Source organism: Lytechinus pictus, chromosome 18 (assembly GCF_037042905.1).
Source record: "Lytechinus pictus isolate F3 Inbred chromosome 18, Lp3.0, whole genome shotgun sequence".
Classification (NCBI taxonomy): domain Eukaryota; kingdom Metazoa; phylum Echinodermata; class Echinoidea; order Temnopleuroida; family Toxopneustidae; genus Lytechinus; species Lytechinus pictus.
In genome coordinates this window covers 17,390,462-17,415,420 of record NC_087262.1, presented here as the reverse complement: position 1 = coordinate 17,415,420, position 24,959 = coordinate 17,390,462, and the positions used below count along the sequence as shown (strand labels likewise).

Below are 24,959 nucleotides of genomic sequence, written 5' to 3'. Positions count from 1 at the left end.
ATATGTAACGATGGTTGTTTTTGCAAGTCAGGGAGACTTCACAATATTATCATTATAAGGTGCATTCACACCGAACTGATCAAGTAAAGGATATTTATCGTCCAGTGACGTTGTGATCCTGGTGCCTGGGCTCGGCAATGTTGTTTCACTTGTTTGCGACTCGTCTTTAATAGTCGAGTCCACCGCAGAATAGCTGCACGTGTGCAGAGTACGTCGCAAACAGAACAAAACGGCTGCACCCGTGCACTGGGATCTATTCTTAACATTCATGGGCGGACATGAAATTCAAGCAAGAAAATTGATAAATCCTGCTTGGTGCTATTCTTTCTTGGTCAGTGTTTTGAAATTTGAACTAAATGCTCATGTAGCAATGATCTTGATTGGTCGTTTGATTTTGGCAATTGATTGCAAACCTTTATATTACAGAGCCCTTAACCCTGTCTTACAAAGATTTATGACTGATCTGATCAACCTCAACTATATGGAAATCCATCAATGTCATAATTTTGTCTGTAGGAAATTTGCACATAGTCCTTTGTAAACAAAGGGAAGCACACTGAATTTTAAAGAAAACAGTGGATGTATGAATATACATCGTATTTAGAAAATACTATGAACAAACATGAATTTTAGATGTTGACGTTGATGGCTTTCCATAGTTTTGATTGATCGGATCAGTCGTAACTCTTTGCAGGAGTTGGTGTCACTGGTGAAATGAGTGTGACCAGTAGGCCTAGTACAAACTGTAAAGATCGGATGGAGATGTGAAACGGTTGCACTTGGCTTGAACTCTCTTGGAATTGTTTTCAGAGTGTCTTTAATCCTCGTGTAATCATGCCTCCCATGCCAGTATTAAGTATACATGTACCTGATCCAGGGAGTTCATCAAAGTTCATGTCCATGTTGGTCTCGTGTGTATGCCATGGGACTTAAACCCTACTACAAATCGAAAGTGCAGACAATTTGCTTTCAAGAATAAAACAAATTTGACAATTATCAAAGACAATAAGAGCAATGTACATGTATAAAATATAAAGGATGAAACAAAAGCATGTTAGGGATAAGGGAAGATACAAGGTTTTTCTTCAGCAAAATGTATCGAAAGTCATATCCAATGAGCACAAGAGTTTATTCTTTCAGAATTTTAGTTGAATTTTCAATAAAAGAATGCGTTATTCAAGTTTGGATCTTCAAGGTAAAAAAAGTAATTGCAGCTAACATTTATTTCATGAGAAAGTCTTTTGAAATCAAGGTTGAATGTCACTATATCATCTTTCTGAAATAATGAAATCTTAAAGGAGAATGAAACTCTTGGAGCAAGTTAGCTTTTGTAAAAGCAGAAAAATCAAAGAATAAGATCAACAAAACTTTGAGTAAAATAGGACTAGCAATAAAAGAGTTATGAGCATTTGAATGTCGAGATCACTAATGCTATGGAGATCCTCCCATTGGCAATGCGACCAAGATCTGTGATGTCACACACGTACAACTCTCCCATTTGGACACTGAAAATATACCCCAAAACATCTCTTTTTGCTCATTCTAATCATATGACAAACGATTCATCAATGATATAATGTTGTGAAACCTCTGTACTTGTCATCTCATAAAGAGAACACCTCACCTTGTGATAGACTCTATAAAAGCGAGAATATAAGTGAAATAAGTACTAAAGTAATGAGGGAGTTGTACGTGTGTGATATCACAGATCTTGGTCGCATTGCCGTTGGGAGGATCTACATGGCACTAGTGATCTCAATATTCGAATGCTCATAACTTTCTTATTATTCATTCAATCTTCCTCAAACTTTCAACAATATGTTTCTTTGATTTTTCTCTTTGATATGGATTCAGCTGGTTTCAAGGGTTTCATTCTCCTTTAACTGAAAACCTCTAATTCTGATCACCAACGCAAAAAGGCATGTATGTGGGAGTTGGACAGTACAACTTGGAAAATACCTGACATTTGATGGAATTCCGCACTTATTTTGCTTATTTCTCAGCAATAACACATTTTCTTAAACTGCTTTCGGGGAGCCTTCCCTCCGGTAGATTTGCGAGCCGTCTGCTTGGTGTGTGCCATTGTTGGATACTTGTCTGGTGGTTATTTTCTGAGTCATTTGGCACATTTTTTTTATACGTCCTTACACTTGGGTAGTCATTTTATTTGATTCTATTCAAACTCATTTTGAGATCATTACCACAACTGGCATTTATCTTTAAATAGCAACTTGTACATAATTTACATTATGTCAGTGGCAATAGGCACATAATTCATTTTCCTTTTGTGTATGAACTTACAAGTGAACACAATTCACATCTATTATTTCAAATGTACCCAAAGGGAATGTCATCCTTTCTGATCTCAAACAGCATTAATTCTGAACAAGAATACATAAAGACATTGCCATCGTTGTGTCTCCAGACGAATGGTACAGTTCATGGAGTCCAAGAGTGATGAACATTGTGACCAGAGGAAAGCCTTTGCCCACCAATCCAAGATGTAATATCTATTGATAAGGTCTTCTCAGAAGACAGATGACCTGTGGGCTGTAATGAGAGGATCGTGCCGAGGTTCATTTGCCTCACCGGGTCCAATTGTCTATGATGTACAAGACAGAAGGTTGATTTTCCAGTTACAAAAATGGTGGATAGATTGTGAAGCTGACATTCAATGTAGAAACATAGATGGGACAATGTGCATGGCTCGAGGGGTTGATGGGTGTTAAGAATACTCCCTTGATATATTCCAGCATAGATAATCGTCACTATCATTATCATAACCATCTTCATTATTTTCAGTAATATGACAATTCGTATTATCATTCCTATCAAAATGCCCTTGTCGTCGTCGTCGTGTAAGCTTTAAGCCTAAGCCTACGCTAACAGTAGCAACCCTTGCACAAGATGTTAATCAATATTTTGATCGTTTCCTTGAGACTGGAAAATCTCAAAGAAACTGCGATGCCCAGGGGTCCCTTTTCTCCTCCCTAATTTCCTACTGTTTTCCCAGGGTTGCTGCAGTACTGACCAAGTGTGAATTGGCAGATGTTCACCTGCCGGGGCTTGGGCTCTATTTTGATTGCAAGGTCAGAATACCTTGCCTCTGTTCATACCAATAAAGACATTAAAATAAAAACTGTTTTCCTGTGAATCTATCTCCTCTTGGCAAAAGTTACCTCTGCATTTATATCATGGAGTGTCTGCATTTTATACTTTCAAATGTTCACCTGCAAGCAAGGTTAATATGCTCCATTTGATTTTGCTAGTCAGAATATCTCTAGGCTTTCAAACATGAGCATTGTTTTCAAAACATATTTCTTGGAATTGTTTCCATACAATATGACTTGAAACTGTAACCTTGGGGCTATGTATATAATTAGTCTGCTGTGCAAGCCCTTCGCTCGAGTTTAAGGGTCTGAATTTGCAGCCTACTCATGCCTTGTATGCCTTGTGTACTGAAGGCCCTCTTGCTAGTATGTGTTAGTCTTTGCGTGGAGACACATTTGTTGATTAAAGTTTCAGTCATGGTCTGTGCCTGCAGACTAGGGCTATATAGCATATCGACTGCATTATTTACATCTAAAACTCTGAAAAAGTGCTCTTTGCATTTCATCTTTCAGTTTGAAGATGTTTACCTTGCTCAGGTTGTGTTCCATCTGATTGTCAGGATTACCGGTAACCGCATCTTGATAATAAAAACTTTAAAAATTATTTCATTTTTATGTTACCTGACCGGTAGGCCAATATGCATTGCCATGTATTGCACTTTAGATTCAGGGAGAGGGGGGGGGGGGATGATGAGGGATTACCTAGGTTTACTTGTTACATGTAGGCCTATGTGATATTAGCAGTGTGAACCAACTTTGAAGATGTTGTCCTGAGTATAAGTACATGCTGTATATATGCAACTCGTTGGTTTCCGTACTGGACTGTGCAAACAGACCATCTGATTGAGATTATTAATTCATTTTGTTACTTGTCTTGCATTGGATTTGTATCACCTGGGGGCAAAAACAAAGGCTTGGCTGGGAAAAAAAAGCAATTTGTGCAAATTACTTCAACTTCTTTGACGTACAAAGGCCGAAAGCATTCAGCGTGCCGCTGAACAGGACGAAATTTATTGTATTATGTTTGTTGAATCCCTATCTCTTATTTTTGTCTGTGTGATTCAATTTGATTTAAATTTATTTATTTATTTGAGATGTTACAATATAAAATGCACAAAGGTTATAAAATGGGTAGCACCTTAAGAAGCTTATGCTTGTCGAGCAAGGGGCCCCCTTACAGAAAACAGCACTTGAGAACAAAAAATATCAACACAACATTAATTAATGATATAATTACATTGAACAGAGACACATGAGACTAAAAAAAGAATATGGAATTGGTGACTTAATATTCACTCCTTGAGGGAGTACAAAAAATATAGTATTAGGCATTGGCGGCGGAATTCAAAAAATTTAGAGGGGTCCACCTTAAATTTTGGGATGGACAAAGGTAAAAAATTGGACAAGCAAAAAAAAAAGGTTATCAACAAAAATTTTAGGGGGGGTCCACAGGAAACAAAATTGACAAGCAAAAAAAATGGTATTAATTAGGCCTCATGTAGTCAATTTTCTTTCATGTTCAATTCATGTATAGATCGAGCAAAACATGTTTATAATCATGTATCAGTATAAACATAAATTGAAAATATGGTGTAATTGGAGCGGAAGCCAAATGTGAGTTGGGAATGGTGTTGGCTGTTTTGAGGTTAATGTGGGTTTGCCATCATGAATTATTCTGGGCATAGCAAAATAATGATACATACAGGTATTGCCTTTGCATTGTAAGAGTGTCCGAATAGACTGTTCTACTTAACGACGTGATCAGAATGAGTACGATTGTGAGGTAGCCGGCGAAGAAGGAGGCTACATAATCACACTATAAAAGGAAATAAGACACCATTCTCATTACGCTTTCTAAAACTAGTTTACTGAAAACCGATTATAAAAACCAGTTTGGAAGATCACTTTGCTAGCGTTCCCATTTGATCACACGAAAGTGGTTTTCAAAATCACTTCATGAAAAGTGATCTTGTTGCTATGGAAACACTCTCACTGGGGTGACACGTTTTGTGCGAAATTAGAAACCGCAGCGTAGGCATTCTACACCTGTCGTGTGGAGTAGCGCGCTCGAAATGTGCAAAGATCGCTTCCCGAAGAACGTTTGTGTCCTCACTTTATACGCTAAAACCAGTTTAATGATCGAAAGGTGGTTTTCTGAACCAGTTTGGAAGATCGCTTCCAAGATCGCTTTGACCTTTCCCATTACATGTTAAAACTAGTTTCCACTAGTAAACTAGTTTTAGAAAGGTAGTGAGAACGGTGTGCTAGTCACCATTAGTGACAAGTCATATGTGAATTAAACATATTTATTAGAAAGTAGAAATAAACATTTAACTTTGTTTCCTGACCACTGTTTAGAAACAGTGATCTGCCTCTGGAGGTTAACAATAAAAGGTTTTATAATATTATTTGATTTTTTTTCCACAAAATATGTGTACGTGCACTGCATATGTAAAATTTTCTTCAAATTCTCGGAATACGCAACTGCTGTAACAGACCATACGTATGCTCAGATGTTTTTTTAATGTCATCATTCAAATGATGTCTTTTGGATGACGCATGTCAAGTTTACATTCATCTTATGAAAAGGATTTCTATTTCTTCCCTCACATTGTGACCTAGATCAAGGCGAGACAAAGCGCAGAGGAAGCGGAAGCATGATGTACTCTGAGATAAAGAAAGACATACTTCAAGAAATACATTTTTAATGAAAAATATCTCGAGGCACTCGCTTGCTCTAAATCAGAGCAGTGTGACCTGATTTTACAAAAGACAGTCAAAAGGTTGCCATGGCGTTTGTTTTTTTATTTGAATTATCTACATGTACATGTAGTTATTGACAAAAAGTCTGTAGACATGTACATTATTTACTTGGGTTTATCATTGTGTCTTGTGTATGGAGCAACTCCAGAACAAATGACTGTAACAAGCAAATATGAGAAGTAAGATAATTAGAGCGGAAAATGCAGTAATGATTTTTTGTTGGTTTGAACATTCAAAGTCGTTGATATAATGGATGCATGCATAAACAACCTTGTGTATTTGTGGCTCAAATTAGACCAAATGAGATTATTTTATAAAGCTGGATTATTTCCTTTCTTGGAAATGACCTATCCCAAGGACATGTTAGCCAGTTGAAAATTGACAAAAGAATTTTCTGAAATTTGTAGATATGAAAAATGACAACTTGTTTTTATGAAAAATATGGAAAAGAATCCATATAATTTTATTCATTTTAAGGTATATTTTTTGTATGCTAATTAATGTGATTTGAGTATGTCTTATACCCCTTTCATAAACCCAATTATGCGGCTAATAGCAGCATAATTTGGTCGTAAAATTGGAGGAGGACCAGAGTTATCCGCATTATTTTGATGTTGCAATTATCCGCATAATAGCGGCATCGGGACCAGATTTTGACTTTATGAACGCATTTCAAAGTAATGCGGATAATTGCCATGGTGCGGTCACAAGGTCACCCTTTTCCAACACAAAGGGGGTGTGTGCGGTTGCCATGACGATTATCGCGGATAGTGCGGATTATTTTCGGAGTTTGTGAACGCAATTTTTATTGAATTATCCGCCTTACTCTTAGGCGGCTAATTGGAGGATGGGTTTATGAAAGGGGTATTACTGTTAGCAACTTAGTATGCCTATAGTATGTTTTGACTATTTTTATCTTTTAGTATAGAATGTTCTTTGTTTTTGTCTTTTTGCATTCAGTTGAGACATGAGAAGCTTCAGTTGGAGCGAACGTTGGAACAGGAACAAGAGTACCAGGTCAACAAACTCATGAGGAAGATAGAGAGATTGGAAAACGATACGGGAGGAAAGCAACGAAAACTAGAAGAGGTATTGAATTCATTGAGAAGTCATCTTCTGAAAATGTGTATAGTAACAATTTTTAAACCGTGTTCCATGGTCTGAGCTGGAAAGAAGTATGGTTTTAGTATTTAATGCTGAAAAATGAGAAGAATACTGATGGTTGCATGCTAATACTGATTTCTAAATTCTCAGTTATATTGCTGTCCTTTGGGAATTTCTATGAAAATACTTATTTCCTCACCAAAATACTGATTTTCAGCTTTTAAAATTCTGAATGGGTTCTTGCTCAGGTTTGCATATTTCTACATAGTGCTAACATTTGTCAGTAATCAAAAGTATTTAAAACTTGGAATGATTATTAACAACAGTTTATTATTGTTACCCATTTAAGCATGATGAGACCTGAAATTTAACATAATAAAGATCCAATACATTAGACTTTGAATAGTTTAGGTGGGGTGGCAATCAGTTTCTACAAGCAAGTGGTTGGTTTTAGTCCAGGATAGGCCCCATAGAAACTTGACCAAACCTTGTTTTTTTATATACACAATATTTTTTTATGGTTTCTTGTCAATTCGAGGGTGCTGATTACGAATCTGGATGATGCCACTAGTATAACCTTGAGCATTTTCCGCAAATTGGCAAAATCCAATATGGCCGCCAAAATATGCAAATTACCCATGAAAATCCTAAAATTGTCCACACATTGGCTATGAAATGCATGAAATCGTGTGGCAGGAGTGAAATACTCTCTGAAAAAATAATTTTTGACAAAAAAAAAATATATTTATTTTCCTGATATTCAAAATGGCCGCCATAGGCCATTGTATACTCTATTATGTACAATATGAATAGGGAAAACTAATCGCGATGTATGAACGAAGTAATACATGCAAATCATCATTTCTAACGAGATATATCATTCATTATGTCACATATGGGGACATTGCTGTATTTTTCATATCTAAAATAGCCGCCATTGGCCCAAAGAGTATTATGTACAATGGCAATGGCCGTGGCCAAAAAATGACAAGAGTGAGCACTAAAATGCATATTATTAAGATAAACAAGTGGAATACTCCAATACTGACTAAAAACATAATTGTTAATATGCCATTTATGTGATAAATGCTGTATTTTTACATTCAAAATGGCCGCTATAGGCCCTATATTTATCATGTACAATGCGAATGGAGAAACTAATTTTCACAAGAGTGAGAGTCATAAAATGCATATAACTGTGATATGCGAGTAAAAATATTGTCTTAAACATGATTTCTAACTAAATACATCACATATTGGTCGTGGAGGTAATAAATGCTGTACTTTGAAATCCAAAATGGCTACCATAGATCCTAAAAGAATTGTGTACGTTGTAACATGGGACATATAATTTTGACAGTATTTGGCTTTGCTTGCCTACTATAATTGTGAATTGTGATGTAAGGGTGAAATATTGTCTAAAACCATGGTTTCTAACGAGATATATCATAATGTTGCGTAATTAAGGTGATAAATGCTGCATTTTTAAATTGAAAATGGCCACCATAGGCCCTTATCGTATAATATACAATTTGAGTGGAAACAAATAATGTTCACAAAAAGGGCATATGGCAGCCATTTTGAATGTTGAAATACAGTATTTATCACCTAAATGACATAAGATGATATATTTTGTAATAAATCATGTTTTCAGACAATTTTTCACTCATACATCACCATTTGGCCAAGCAAAGCCAAATTCTGTCGAAATAATTTGTTCCCATTCACATTGTGCATAATACCGTAGGCCTAAGGGCCTGTCGCATACACTCGTAATTCCGAAGCTTCGTTATTCCGAAGGTTCATTAGTCCGAAAACGAAATGAGGTTCGTAATTTCGAAGGTTCGTTTTTCCGAAAACGAAGTGAGGTTCGTAATTCCAAAGGTTCGTTAATCCGAAAACGAAATGAGGTTCGTAATTCCAAAGGTTCGTTAGTCCGAAAACTAATGATTAACGAACCTTATTTCGTTTTCGGACTAACGAACCTTCGGAACAACGAACCTTATTTCGTTTTCGGATTAACGAACCTTCGGAACAACGAACCTTATTTCGTTTTCGGATTGACGAACCTTCGGAACATCGAACCTTATTTCGTTTTCGGATTATCGAACCTTCGGAATACCGCCACAAATGTTCGGATTAACGAACCCTTTTACGTTTTCGGATTAACGAACATCGAGGTATAGGCAATTTACGTGTTTCGGAATTACGAACCGTCGGAATAAAGAACCTTCGGAATTACGAACCTTCGGAATTACGAAGTGTAACCAGAGCAGCAATTTTGACTTTCCAATAACAGTATTTAATACCTAACTGGCAGAATAAATGATATATCTTAATAGAAATTATGCTTTCAGACAATATTTTACTCATAGATCACTATTACGTGCATTTATGGTGCTCACTCCTGTGAATATTGGTGTCCCACTTTGCATTGTACATAATACTGTTAATATCTATGGCGGCCATTTTGAAAGTCAAAATATAGTATTTAACACAAACTTGAAACCTGAATGATATATTTTGTTAGAAAATATGTTTTTATACAGTATCCCATTTATTTATCACATATATATGCATTTTAGTGCTCACTCTTGTGATTTCTTTGCTCCTCTTTCTCATTGTGCATAATACTTTTAGGGCCTTTGGCAGCCATTTTGAATATCAAAATACAACATTCATTACATACATGGCACATAAATAATAATATATTTTGTTAACAATTATGTTCTTAGTCAGTATTCCACTCGTTTAATCTTAATAATATGCATATTAGTGATCACTCTTGTGATTTCTTTGGCCCCCATTGCCATTGTACGCAATACTGTTGGGGCCAATGACGGCTATTTTAGATATCAAAATATAGAAATGTTCCCATATATGACATAATAAATGATATATCTCGTTAGTAATGATGATTTGCATATATTACTTCGTTCATACATCGCGATTTTTTGCAGTTTAGTGCTAATTTTTGTGAAAATTTGTTTTCCTTATTCATATTGTACATAATGGAGTATACAAGGGCCTATGGCGGCCATTTTGAATATCAGGAAAAGAAATATTTTGTAAAAAAAGAGTATTTCACTCCTGCCACACAATTCCATGCATTTCATAGGCAATGTGCGGACAATTTCAGGATTTTCATGGGTAATTTGCATATTTTGGCGGCCATATTGGATTTTGCCAATTTGCGGAAAATGCTCAAGGTTACACGAGTGGCATCATTCAGATTTGTAATCAGCACCCTCGAATTGACAAGAAACCATAAAAAAATATTGTATATATAAAAAACAAGGTTATGCCTCTTCTATCCTGGACTAGTTTAGGATAGCGAGCAAAACAGATAAAAAAAAACTGCTGATATTCTTTGCCCACTGATCCATAAACCACAGCTTCCAATGATTGTTTTTAAAATCATTTTTCAAAACAGGGAGCCTGGTGACATGGTAAATGATACATATAAAGGAAGCCGACAATGTTGTGGTCTATTTGTGTTCACATCCCTGTATTGTAAGAGTTAATTGTTATTTTCCTTCTTTTCTTGCACACATGTGTCTGACACTTGAGGTGCCTTCACACCCACTCTGTCGTAAAAATACTCAGAACTTGTGGGAATTGCTCATGCCTCAAAAAACCTGATAGTGTATATTTCACATTCTCATCTAACAGAACAGATTAAGTTACATTTTGCATCAATTACTACACAGTAAAAAATGCTGTTTTGATTTTTTTATACAATGTTGTTTACTCTCTGAACCATGCTGTAGTTGTTTTAACAAGTGTTTAAAATCTTGAACAACAAAGTTTAATTCTTAATATTGAATTCTCAAGCATGCTTGATTAAACTGTTAAACAACTTCTGTAAGGTTCAATATATTAAACAGCAGTGTGTAAATTTTTAAACAGCATTTTTACTATGAAATTACATGCTTATAAGCTGGCAATAAGACTTTAAGGCCCGTATTCTGAAGTCAGGTTTAATTTAAACTCTGGTTTTAAGTTGTGGTTTAACTATGAAAAGCCAGTTGTTACATAAATCTCTAACAGTAGAGGTTCAATGTATTGGCTTATTTGGCTCCCAAAACATTATTAACTGCCTGGGAAGGATAAGTATGACAATTGTATTCACCATTTAATAATTAGTGAAGAGCAGTTAACACGAGAAGCATTCACTGTAAACACAATTTTGAAACATTTGGCTTCCCATAATTTTAGCACAGAGTTAGACCATGGTCTAAGTTAAACCCGACTTCAGAATACGGGCCTAAGTCTTGCCTCGTATCTAAAGGTCTTGTAATTTTCTTAACACTTCTGATATCCCTGTGTCTTTGGATAAGTCCCTGTGATAGCTCTCGTAATTTTGAGAAGTAAATTTTGAAAAATACCTACCTGTACCTACAATTTAAAGGGATCTTACAAGTACTTTGTTTTCCCAATGGCAAAATGTCAGATACATGTACATGTATTTTTTGTGATAGGGTGAGTCTGGAAGCACCTGTGTGTCAGGAAGCAATCAAGACTGCTGGATACAAAGTTCATGCCTGCATTACCTCTGAAAATAAACATATCTTGGTTGGGTTGTGGCATTTCAAAATAAATGAAGATAGTGCTATATTTACTTCGAATCTCCATGTTATGACAAAAAATTAATCTCCATTACCATGTTATGAAAAAAAATTGTTGTGGTATAGTGGTTCTGATTCTCTGCGTGTAATGAAAGAGTTGTGTGTTTTACTCCAACTTCGGTTAGATCAGTCTGCATTTGCCACTCTCTACCCAGGAGTTAAATGGTACCTGGTACAATGTAGGATGCGAGTACATCAATGTTGTTAGGCTGAGCACTTGTAAAGGCGACCGCACACCTTACGATTGGTCTGCGACCCGATTTCAGAATATAAATGTAGTAGAATTTGATGCTAATATTGAGACTTAGAATATGTGTAGAATACTGTGTAATGTTCTAAATCATTGTACGAATACCTACAGGTGTATGTTCAAATCTGTGATTATGCTATCATCCTTCTTAGAATAAAAGCGAATTTAATATCTAGTCGTAATGACGTCATAGCAGTCGTACGATCGGCTACGATTTGAAACTAATTTGGCCTATACTCCAAAATAAAGGCGTGCAGTCTTTCAAAATGTTTATATTAGTATTCTTTCAATTAATTTTAACCTCAAATAAAATGATATGTTCCATTCACATTTTCAGAAAATGAGCAAAATGCGATTTGTTCCAAAATCAGATCGTGAACAGTCGTGAGGTGTGCGGTGGCCTTAAGTTGTATGCTCATTGCTGGAATAATCCCTAGGGAGTGGAGATTGTGCATACACACTTTATGTAGACAGCCAGAATCATAAGGCCAGATTTTATGTATGTAAAAGTGAATAAAAATTGTGTTCCATTATGATAGGGGCTGTAAAAGCAGAATATCCCCCCAATATGGATATCACATTCAGTTTGTTGAATAACATCTCATGCAACATCTGAAAATAAGAATCTTTATCTCTCTCTCATACCCACCTCCTCCTTTTAATAGCTGAAAAGAGAAAAGATTGACCTGGAGAATGCTTTAGAACAAGAACAAGAAGCCCTTGTCAATAGATTGTGGAAGAGAATGGAGAAATTAGAAGCTGAAAAGAGGTAAGGTGTTTCACTTATTGTTTTAAAACAAACGTTTATCTGTCGATTTCATTGAAGTTGAAGGTTTTGAATGCCTGCACATAAGCTTTGAATTGGAAATATTGACAATGCTGAATATTGTAGTCAGTTCAACTCACCCCTTTTAATCAATTTATCTTCATATTTATTCATTCATTCAATTATGTTTTCATTCATTCATTTATCATTCTTTATTCTTTTGTGTGTCATTATCCATTGATTTTATCATTACTGTCCAATGATTTATTGATTAATCCCATTTTATTTCATCTATGGAAAATAATTTCTGTCCATTCATTTTCATCCATTGCATAGTTCATGCATGGCTGTATGCAGTAATGTTTCCTGGGGAGGCAAAACAAAAACAATTTTGAAAAAAACCTCAAAAGCGAGGAAGTGAAGCGACCAAGCTTATCGTGGGGCACTTTTGCATTTTCTATTTAAGTGAAATTGAAGGATTTTGTGCACACTTTTGGTGATTTGGTGAAAATTACCAGTTACGGATTAAGTTTTCAAACTTTCTTGGTGAGGGGGCAATTGCCCCTTGCCCCCTCCCCCTAGTCTGCATACAGCCATGATTTTATTCTATCTCCCTGAGTATAAAGTAATTATCAAGCTTTGATTGTTAGTTTTCCCTTTAAATATATGTATACACTGAAGGAGTTGTTTGAGAGGCTATCATGTGTAAAAGGTTGAGAGTCATTTAAACCACATGCTGGAGGCATTTAATGTAATACAATGCTGCTGTCTTGCAACCATGGGTTAATCTTGTGATAGTGTATGTTTGTTAAGAAGGTAGTAAGGCCCCAACCTGGTATCATGTTCTTTTAAAGTTCAATTCCCGGTTTCGGTAGACCATTGAAAACTACTATTTGCTCACTGTTTAGGAGGCATATTAAACTTACACAGCATTTTTTGGGCTCGGGTTCAGTTCATGCTAATACTAATAGCCCGTTTTGACCTACCAAAAATCTGGAGTCACCTAGGAGGTTACCGCAGATCAGCCTTTGTCAGTTGGTAGATCCAAACAGTTTCGGCAAAAAGGACAAAGTGCGAGTCTGCAAAAAATCATGCTAGACGGTCTAGTACAACACGTCACAACCTCTAGCGTGATCCCCTCTTTGAGAGTAGATCCAAACGTTCGCAGGGTAGAAAGTTAAAGTCGTCTTGGTTAAGCATGCCCTTGCTGCAATAGAAAATAAATAAATGTGATGACAGAAGAAATAGACTATTAAAAGAACTGCTATACATATTTTTAACATTCAGTTTACCATCATGCTAAGATTTATTAAAACTAGGATGATTAAACGCATGAAATGTATTAAAATCGCAGTTTTCATATCAATAACTGAATCGGTCTTGTCCCTTTTCAATTTTTTCCCATGAAGTTTTCTTAGAAAGTACAAATCTAAATAAATTGGCAAGAATTTGAAGAAATTGTTGATATTCATTTTTTAAGATTGTGGACGTTGATGCCCTAGTAAGCTGCATCATGTTGATCGATTGATAAGAAAAAGACCATATAAACGTTAAAAAAGAGTCCTTTTTTTGTATTATGTTTTGCATATATGAAATTCTATATCCTCAATCTGAAATGATCACGTTTTTCAAGAATTTTTTTTCATCAGATTAGAAATGAGATGTTATTGCAGATCGTTTATAACATTATTATAGAATGCTTATAAATACTTAGTTATATCAAGTTTCATTGTAATAGTGCCATGATTGATGATGATAATCTAAATGCAAATACTATTTCATGACTTTCTTTAATAACAATATTTTTGAAATAAGGGTATTCTAATGCTCATCAACCACTCATCAGGCAAGTTGGTGACATGTTGATATGGGACTGTCACAATATGATGTATTGTTCTTTTTACCTCAATTCATCCTTACCCTCTATCTTTTTTTCCCCTCTTACTTTCTACTTGTAGCTCTGGGTTAAATTTTTGTTCTCAATTTCACACACAATTTTCTGTTATTAGATTTATACTTGAATTTTCCATCTGTTTATGTTCAGGATTTGTATTTTCCATTTGTATTGTATATGCTTGTATTTTGTTTTGTTTTATGTTATACAGGGCCCCCAAGTACAACAGTATTTGACTACTGATGGGGTTACCCTGTATAAATAATACCAAATAAATAAATATAAAATAAATAAATATTACTAAAATCCACATTTGATTTATTTGTCCATTAATACACCACCAAGCTCACATACATTGCTAATATATTGTCATCATTCATTTCTATTAATGTTCACTTTTCTTTTACACGTATGTTTAGGGCAGCTTAATAATCCTGACCTTTTTTTGTGTTTTGTACTACTTTGGATTATTATTGAGCAAAGTATCTTTTTGTAGGTGGTTGCTCCTTATGGCACTTTCAGAGGGGGGGGGGGGGGTGCATTTAGACCCCCCCCAAAAATAAAATGCTTGAATGGTGATTATTATCAGTCATAAAAGAAGTCAGGGACATGCATATGGGTAGAAGGAATTTTCAGCATTGTTTGCCCGAAACAAATTGTGAAAAAGTGGGAGGGGGGGGTGGGCTGCTTTTGAAAACTTATGTGCCTCAATATGCAACATTGGATAAGCTTTAACATTGCAGTTGGTTAGGATTTTCGAGCTCTATTTTTTATTTTCCTGGGCTCTTTTGAGCATCATCATCTGCCCCCTATAATTTCTCCTGCTTTACATACGTATGTGTTTGTACGGGGTTCCTGAATACTTTGAAAGGCAGGTTTGATAGTTGAAGCAAGGAGTTACCTTGGTTGAAGTCATAATTTGTGAGAATTATGATCATGACAGATTGATTGTGAGGCCATCATAAATAGAAAACGACAGTCATTTCAGGACCCTGTGACATATAACTTAGCAATTGATCTCTCGGCTGATTTTTATGAATGATCATACACATGATCAGTGCAATCAATCATAGAAATCAGTCCTATAATCAATTGCTATGCTTTATATTACAGGGCCCAGATGGTTCCATAATGTATGTACACCATGCAATAAAGTCTTGCTCAAATATGATGACAATGCTCCGCAAAGCTTGTCATAATTTTCAGACATGGACAAAGTAGCACCATTTACTCTGAGTATAATGAGCATGCTTTACACACATAAAGTCAAAGTTGCAAAAACAAACTCATAAAATCATGATTTTGAAAAAAAAAGGATATTTTGTGGACAATTCTGTATTATGATTGGAGGTCGTCTTTAATGTCACTGATGAGCACAGACAAGTGGGTGTATTATGACCTTTCATGCCGAGGCTGACATTGACAATGTCACTTCAAGTGAGGAAGGCATTTTATAAGAGCCCAGTAACGTAATAAAATGCAATTAATTGTATATGTAACTCTATGGCAAATTATGTGCAAAAGATTACAATCAATTGTAGATATCTCTTTGTGTACACTGTATGTGACCCAGGTATTACACTGTATGTGGCCCTGAGGGTGTTTCATGAAGCTGTTCGTAAGTTAAGAGCAACTTTAAAGACGACTGGTGATCCTTTCTTGTGGTAAATGATATTCACCATTAAATGTTCATTGGTGATTATATAGTGCATAGGAAAAGGTTCACCTGTCATTCTTAAAGTCGCTCTTAACTTACGAAGAGCTTTGTGAAACACCCCCCTGGTGTTATGAAATGTCTGTGTATTCTGTTACAATATCTTAAGTCACCCATTACATGAACTTGAAACCATACAGCAGTGCATGTAATCAAAGGACACCCACTGTACTTGGATGTGATATCTATTCTGTTGACATTGGCGCACATGTCTGCCATTGAAGTTGAAGAATAAACAATCAAACTTTAATGGCTTTGCTGACTTTACAAATGTAATATGCAGAATAGATATGGAGAGAATATTCTTATATGGTGATGGACTTGACAAGCTGTGGACCATGACATTTTTCACATGACCCTGTTCATATTGTTCAAAAATATTCTCGAGATTGCATGTCTGGAGCAGACCTAATATTGGTCCGATCTGCACCCAACCATTCTTCCTATCACACCACTGTTTTTGCTTTCAATACTGGTGGCCGTTTCATAAAGCTGTTCGTAAGTTAAGAGCGACTTTAAGAACGACTGGTGATCCTTTCTTGTGATAAATGGTATATTCAATGGAGATGGTTTAGCGCGTAATTAGGATCACCAGTCGTTCTTAAAGTCGCTCTTAAATTATGAACAGCTTTATGAAAAAGCCCCCTGGTCTTTATAGAAGGGTGTACAAATTCAATGATGGGTCATCATAAAAGGTTTTGAAAAATATGACGCCTGGATGGTACATGGTTTCACATGTTAAAAATTACTATACAAAGACACTAAAGACCAATTATTATTGCTTGATATTACCCTTACAGAAATCTACAGGAAAAGTTGGACGAGCCTGTGTCAGCACCGCCGTCCCCTCGTGAAATCAAGAATGGCGAGACAACGGAAACGCTCTCCCGCTACGTGGAACAGCTCAGGAACGAGGTCCGCAAGCTCAAGAACCAGCTCCTTTCTACGCAGATGGAACGTGAGTTTAGATTTATTTCCATCTTTTATAACCGAATCTTCTTTGAAGATGCACTGCACAAAGATGAAGGAAGAGAGGTTGGGCTAGGTGATCGGGAAATGTCTTCAGTAAACCCTCGATCATCACCTTCAAAATCAGATGAATGTGTTTTACAATGTATAGGTCATGTAAAGAAAAGCATCTTGTGCCATCACATATGAGTAGTCCTATGTAAGGTCTTTGTTCATACTACGAATGATATCTACCAGGGCAATTTGTTGTAACAACCTTTTTGCCCGTTCGACCTATTTAGTTTTCCTTCACTTTATGAACTGCCCAACCCTTGATATTTTGAGTGCATTCCAATTCTTCATTTAAACTAGAAAATGGAGACAAATTATTTCAGGAAGGTCTCTCACATGGGGGCTCGGACGTACACACTTTACGGACTTGCGCTCAGGCTGTGACATATGCAGTACTCATTATGTTTGTCTCCTTGTTGTTTACTAGATCAAGATAAGATTGTCCATATTCAGCAGGATGAGAGGGAGGTCCAGGAGGAGAATATCCGTCTCCAGCGCAAGCTCGTTCTGGAGCAGTAGAGAAGATATCCACTACATCTTTCGTTCATGTGAAGAATTTCCAAGTTTTCTAGTTGTAGAACTCATTATTCTGGTCTCCTTTTTGTTTTCTAGATCAAGAGAGGATTGTCCATATTCAGCAGGATGAGAGGGAGGTCCGGGAGGAGAACATCCGTCTCCAGCGCAAGCTCCTCCTGGAGCAGGAGAGGAGAGAAGCCCTGAGCAGACACCTGTCAGAAAGCGAGTCAAGTCTGGAGATGGATGACGAGAGGCAGTTCAACGAGATGGCTCAAGGTCTCAGACCAAGGACGATATCATCACCGATCCCTTACACACCAAACCCAGCCAGGCCTATCTCCCCTGGTAAGAGACCAAGGGCCTGTTGCAGGAACATTTGCATTTCAATGCAACTCAAAAAATCAAACGCAAACCCAAAGTGGGTGCATCAGATTGGTTGAATTGTAGGTTGCATATAAATTTTGGACTTGGTTCTTGATTGCAACTCTTTTTGAAACATGCCCCAGTATTACTGATATAGAATATGAAAGGTAGTGTAGTGAGAAGCTTAAGGCATGTCTAACATGGCAGAAACCGTTGGGCAACCTGTCACAAGTCTGTGCCACATTTATTGGCAGGAATCCTGCTATGAAGGTGCTATTCTTCTTTATATTGTGGCTTTCCTGCATTCCCTATTATTTTGTCTACCATGAGTTCGGTGGATTCACAATACGGTGCTCCATTTATCGGTTGGCAGTGGACAGGCCAATTTCTAACTTTTGGGTCGACATCACGCGCAAGCCAGGTGCAGCCAGCGCAGTGTAAATATGCCTCAAAAATGAAAACCATAATTATGATAAACGGAGGAAGAATTCACCGAAAACGGACTAAATTTCTCAAAGACATCTGCAGCATATTTCTCTCCCACCTAATAGACCCTGGTAAACGGCATAATTCTATGCAAATCGGCCGAGCCGCGTCGGTCACACAACATAATGCACTATAGTGCGCTCAGCAGATGTTGACTTTTTCCCCATGAGGCATTGCAAATTTTGGCCTGTTCGCTGCAACCGCTGCACCGTATTGTGAATCTACCGAATTGTGAGGATTACTAGTAAAAAGCCACTTGCAGGATACATGCAGGAAAAGAGCAGCTCTGACTTATGACAAGGTGCCTTATTGGCCCTACTTCATTATAAGTATTGATACTAGAGAGATGGCTAAAAGTCTGAAGACCTAGAACAATTTTATATACCAATCCCTGACTGATGGTGACAAAACCAACCAAGCCTATCCCACCAGGTGTTTCATAAAGCTGTTCATAAATTACGGGCAACTTTACGAAGTGGTGATCCTTTCATGTGGTTAATGATACACACAAAATTTCATTTAGCGTTGAAGAAGGGATCACCGGTCATTCGTAAAGTCTGTTGTAACTTATGAACAGCTTTATGAAACACCCACCAGGTGAAAATGATTTTGGTCACAGTGTAAATGGTTAGCGATGTTTTAATGAGACTGCTCTGGTTCTGAGGTCAAGGGCAATATCATCCACATTCCCATATTTGCCTAATCCAGCCGGACCAATGGTGACATAGCCTAATCTTGAATCCAGCAATATGGATAGCTTTGTCCAGTACTTCTTTGGCCATCCTTTTCTTGAACGCTAAATCACCTTCAGAACTTGCCCGTCATCCCTCGTCAGCACATGTCCACGCCAGCGTACTACATATTAAACAGATTATTATTGATAATTGTTCACATAACTGCATCATTTTCTAGAAAAAAAAGCTTTTTTCCCCCCAACAGCGTACCCGGCCCTGACTCCCCCGTCCCCAGCCACCCGGGGTGCCTCATTCGCCAGCTCGACGGTCAGTCACCCATCACCTATTAGTCCTTTTGGCACTTCACCACCAGTGGGACCAGCACCACTCAACCCTCATATGGTGAGTTCCGGGCTGTGGTGGCTGTTTTATAAAGCTGCTTGTAAATTTATGCATGACTGATGCAGACGTGCCAACCAGTACGTTTTAGCCGTATTTAGTACGTTTTTGCGACCAAAATACGGCAGTATTTTTTTTTTTTTACTAAATCGTAATTTATTGAGAAAAATAATCTCTATTTCATAAAACGTACACAAATATGGTTATTAGATCAATGTAATTTCAGGTAACTTGTTTTTTTTTTCAATCATTTTGTTAAAACCAGGGTGACGATATACACATGTTTTAATGTTTGTTTTTTTCATCTGCAAGAGCAGTGCACATTTTAGCTTGCATGCAGCTTGAGCGCCGCGATGAGCAAGTGCGCCAAGCATTTTATTATGAAATACACTTTTTTGGGGGAAAATATAGTTTTTTTATCACAGAATACAGTTTTTCATTCCCAGAGGTTGGCAGGTCTGCTGATGACCTGTTGTTGTAATACGGAGATGATTTGTAACCAGCCACCCTAAACCAGTAATACGCAGCCACAAATGAATTTTCAGATTTTATTCTGCTCCAAAAAGCATGTTCTAAGCTTTAAAATGATATACAACTTGTCGATATTGATCCACAATAACCCACGCAAATACTCAATTGCATGCAGATGAAATTCAGTGAGTTTCATGAAATAGGGGGAGAAAACAAGGTTTGAAGTTCACTCAAGCATGAGATGTGCAAACTGTGCAGTCTCGATGAAATTTCCAAGCAGTTCGCAAAAATGGTGTCAAAGAAACTCTTGTATTTTACTATCTTGGTTATTTACAGAGAAACTTCTGTGTCAAGTTATTTTTGGTTTTGGGGTGGCTATTCACATTTGATATTCATTTTGTCTACAAGTAGTTGGTCTACTAGGGGAGGGAGGGAGAGAGGAGAGAGAGATGGGGGATGAAATGAGGTGTTAAAGAAAGAAGGAAATATTGTTTCACAAAAGACATGAAAAATGAAGAAATAAAAGTGAATAGAAAATAAAAGAATCAGGGATACAAAGTACTTGGTGTAAGGCGTTGAGAGGAATTTGATTGGCAGTTTAGAACAAATCCACAAGCCTGTTATGTAACATCAAAGTATAAGTCATCGTAAAGTTAAAATCACTCGCTTCATTTTGACGTTATTTCTACCTTTTAAATCAAAGCAGAGAATGAGACCGCAAGGTCCTTCACCATCCGGCCACCATGACCGCTTCGTAAAGCCAACCAACCCAACCTACACCAGCACGCCGACCAGCAACTCGTAGTCGCCGCTTCAATTGTCTGCACTCGAGTTCTTAACATGAGGAGGTGATGTCATCCAACCCATGTATGCCTTTTGCACCTATGTGTATTTATCCTGATTGGCTATGTATGAACATTCGATGCACCGTCTGGCTTGGCATCACCAGGGATTAATTCGTAGCTGTACGGAATCGGTGGAATAGCAGCATCGAGTTGCCAATAAGAGGATTACGGACAAGGCGTTGGATAAGTTTGCAGTTGAGATAAATTGCACAATGCAATGACCGTATCATCAGCTGTATCTGGCATGTATATTCAAAACCTTTTGTAAGTGCGTTGAGGCGCTGCTTTTTAGATATAAACGTCACTAATGCATGTGTTTCTGACAATGATGTCATTACTCTTCTCAAAGGGGAATTCCCCTAATGATTTAGGGGATTTCCAACATGTCTCTGTGATGTATATTGTGATCTGTGTACAGTTGCAGACACCTTTCTCCTTATCTCATCAAACTTAGGGTTAGTGCATTTTTGTATTAAGGTCTAGTATTGATTATCTCTTACATTGTATGATTTTACACAGTTTTATTCATCATTTTATGTTTGCACATGGTTGGAAAAAGAGAAAGATACTTGAAAATGATTGGAAGATACAAAACCCTTTTCATAGTTGTGTAGCAAAGTGAGAGCGCCTATATGGCTGCTCAGCCACAGCCAGGTATAATATGATACCAAGTATTAAAGCACAGTAGAGAATATGGATATATCAGCTGCGCTGTATAGATGGAATTATAAGAGCAGCAGATTATATTATTGATGCAGTAGAGTGTATGAAGTATGGCATAGTCAACAAAGCATTGAATATGTATCAGGAAAGGAAAGGGGTTCAATGAGAAGATATTTTTGTATTGGTTGAATTTGCTTTATATATCAGAGAATGTGTATGTATAATAAATATACATACTTGGTTGTGTGAACTTTAATGTATTATCAGGAACTGTGTATCTCCATTGTCTCTTTTTCTTGATCTTTTCTATCATGCCATTATTTCGCTCCCCTTTTTCTTTCTAAATCTCTTCCTCATCCTCTAATTCACCTTATCTTTCTGTCCTGCCACCCCCTCTCCCTCTTTCAATAATGAAGTGGTTTTGGGATGACACAGCTAAAGACAACATATGATTCAAACTAAAGAGTTTGAAGGTAGTGTTAACTCGAAAGAGAGTTTAGATATCAAAGGAACTACATCAGCATCCCGAGTCTTTAAAATGCCTATATACTATCAGCAAATAATTTCATTAACTTTAAACTGTCATTACAGATTTATTTTAACAAACGGGGCCCCAGATTTCAACCAATTTAAAAATGAAAAGAAAACTCTTCACCCTTTATGTAACATGAATTCATCAATGTTCCTGTGTGAATGATATGTACTGGTACTATGCTAGTAATTTCATGTTTTAACCTCAACTGTTGGCATATACATGTATATATTTACACTCACAAAAATTCTATCATCTTGTGAAATTATACAGGCACAAACTGTCCCACCTAGTAGAAAACAAGGCAAAAAATTGTATGCTATTTGTATGGTATATACAGTAATTTTACACGCACATCATTAGCTTGAAAGTAGAAGAACAGATTTGAAATACATCACTTTATTTGAAGGAAAGGCAAAAATAAAATACACAAAGTTGTAAGGTATTCCTGAGGTTTTCTGCATAAGTATACTATATAATATGTGAGTTTCCTATTCATATTTCAGAAGTTAAAATGGAAAAAAAAATTCTTGTCATCCTGATATATATTTTGAATATTTGACAATTACTGTGTCAAAAAACAAATATTAATGCTTATATTCCTATTAATCTGTTGTCATTAATTTTTAAAAATGTAGCATCGATCTGTCATTTACCATCATTATGCAACTTTGGGAAGGTTATCTTGCCCATATTCTTAACTTATATTTCATTCAAACTCTAAAATTGTCCTTTAACTATGGGAAAGCCAGATGTGAAAAAAAATTGTAATAAAGATTCAATTTAATCAGAATATTTGACATCCAAATCAGTCTTAACTGTCTGGGAAAGCATAATAACAGGTATTCTTTACATGGGTGCAAAATACAAGAAACATAAACAAAAAATTATGATGTAACTTGTAAGCAAAGTTTTTACAAGTTCAGCTTCCCATAATCTGAGCAAAGACTTTAATAAACTGAACTTTAGAATATAAGACCATTAGCTATCATCATGTACTCTGTACGAGAACCTTGTAACTGTATTCATTAGTTTTGAAGTTGTACTTAAATAAATTTGATCCAACCCAGTTAAAAAAGTACATTGATGTACACTGCACAAGATACATGTATGCTGTGGCTCTGTATATTAATGATCAATGTCTCTTTAATGAAAATATTAATGACTGTGAACATTGCTTTTATTAATCACAATATCTGACACAGGAATAAGAATGTCTTTATATTGTTTCTTATGTAATTTCCCTTTTAAAAGGAAAAATAATTACATGATTCAATTTGTCTTCTAATTGTCTTATCAAAAGTGAATTTAAAATGCTGTTTTTGTTGCAATCTAGTTATTTCCTCGTGTGGAAATTGCCTTTTTTCCTTCTATTTTTCCACATGAAATTCAATGCATATTTGAAGTTGTGTGTTTGCAATTAGAAAACTAGATCCAACCAGTTTCAATGGTACAGCAAATGGCCGAAGAGAGATTGAGATGTACATATTGTAAATTTCAGATTGAAGTAATTAACTGGGGATTTTATGTACCTGTTTTGTAAATACTTGAGTTTTTGCTATCCAAAGTAAGTGTTCTTCTTTAAAAACCATGCCATATCCAGCAAAATAATGGTCGTGAGTTGATGTTTTATTATGTTTTGTTAACGCTCTTGCTCAGGAATGGCATGAGAAAATCACATCATTATGATATTTGTGTACAAAGTGAACAGGATATGAGGCATCAAGCAAATATATACTAGTATACCAATCCTTTTGAAAAGTTACAATTTTTTTTGTGCACACATAACATCATTCAATACAACAAGAATAATGACCATGGCGACATAAATATGGCCCAAAGTTGTGCCACGATTCCTTTGTTTTGTTTTTTTACATGGAAGTGTACAACACACATGTCAAATTGCACAACAGCTGTGATTTGTCTTATTTTTTAACACTTTGTTGCCGAGTTTTGTCATGTTATATCTGAGCAAGGCAGCTTTATTTTTTAGTGTGTGGGTATTCGGCCTTGTAGTCCTGGAAAAAAAGAGAGAATGAATTCAGTATTACTATCTTGTTATGCCTGTCCAGAAAATTCACATTACAAAGATCGTTTTTGCACTCCCATTTGTGTACTGTTAAGAACAGAATTGTTACATTTGTATATCATTTGCAGCATCACATACGATATTCTGTCATTTTGTCCTGTTTTATTAATATCAGTTATATTCTGCAGCTCTCTGTTTCTCTCACAAACTTTTTGTCTCAAAATATTTTTAGATTAATGGACTTTAATTGAAATTCAATCCGTATTCACAGCATATATTCACTATCTGAATAGGTCATGGGGGGGGGTTAATCCTGACTGCATCAGGCTTCACAAAATTGACATTAAAGCATTGCTTGTACTGATTTATTCACTAATGTAACTTGCCATTTTATTTTTTGTATGATTTTTTTTTTGCTTGAGCAAATGTATGTTGAAGAAATGTAAATCAAAGAGTGTTTGTATCAAAATAAGCTTTTACTAATTTTTTGTTTGTGTCGGCTGTGAGTTGAATCACTACAAATATATAATTGAAAATATGTAAACATGGTGTACAGTGTATTATGTCCAAGAAAAGACCATGGGAGTGTCTAATAGTTACCATAGCAACAGTGCTTCTAAGCCAGTCAGAATCAAGGTAATTTGTCATATCTGAAAATGTTGAAATGCTCCCCTGAGTAGCTTCTTTCTTTTCTCCATTCTTTCCAACCTTTTCTTCTGCACATTTCATCTT

At 36.3% G+C, this 24,959-nt stretch overlaps 1 protein-coding gene across 1 annotated transcript; it reads left to right on the top strand.

Moving 5' to 3' along the window:
• The first annotated feature begins 2,429 nt into the window (after positions 1-2,429).
• On the top strand, positions 2,430-24,771 carry LOC129282187 (coiled-coil domain-containing protein 6-like). Its single transcript, XM_064113478.1, has 8 exons — positions 2,430-2,503; positions 3,014-3,089; positions 6,834-6,962; positions 12,521-12,624; positions 17,030-17,187; positions 17,862-18,110; positions 19,554-19,690; positions 20,865-24,771. The coding sequence occupies exons 1-8, from the start codon at positions 2,430-2,432 to the stop codon at positions 20,961-20,963; spliced, it is 1,026 nt and encodes a 341-aa protein (XP_063969548.1). The 3' UTR covers positions 20,964-24,771.
• Positions 24,772-24,959: the final 188 nt, after the last annotated feature.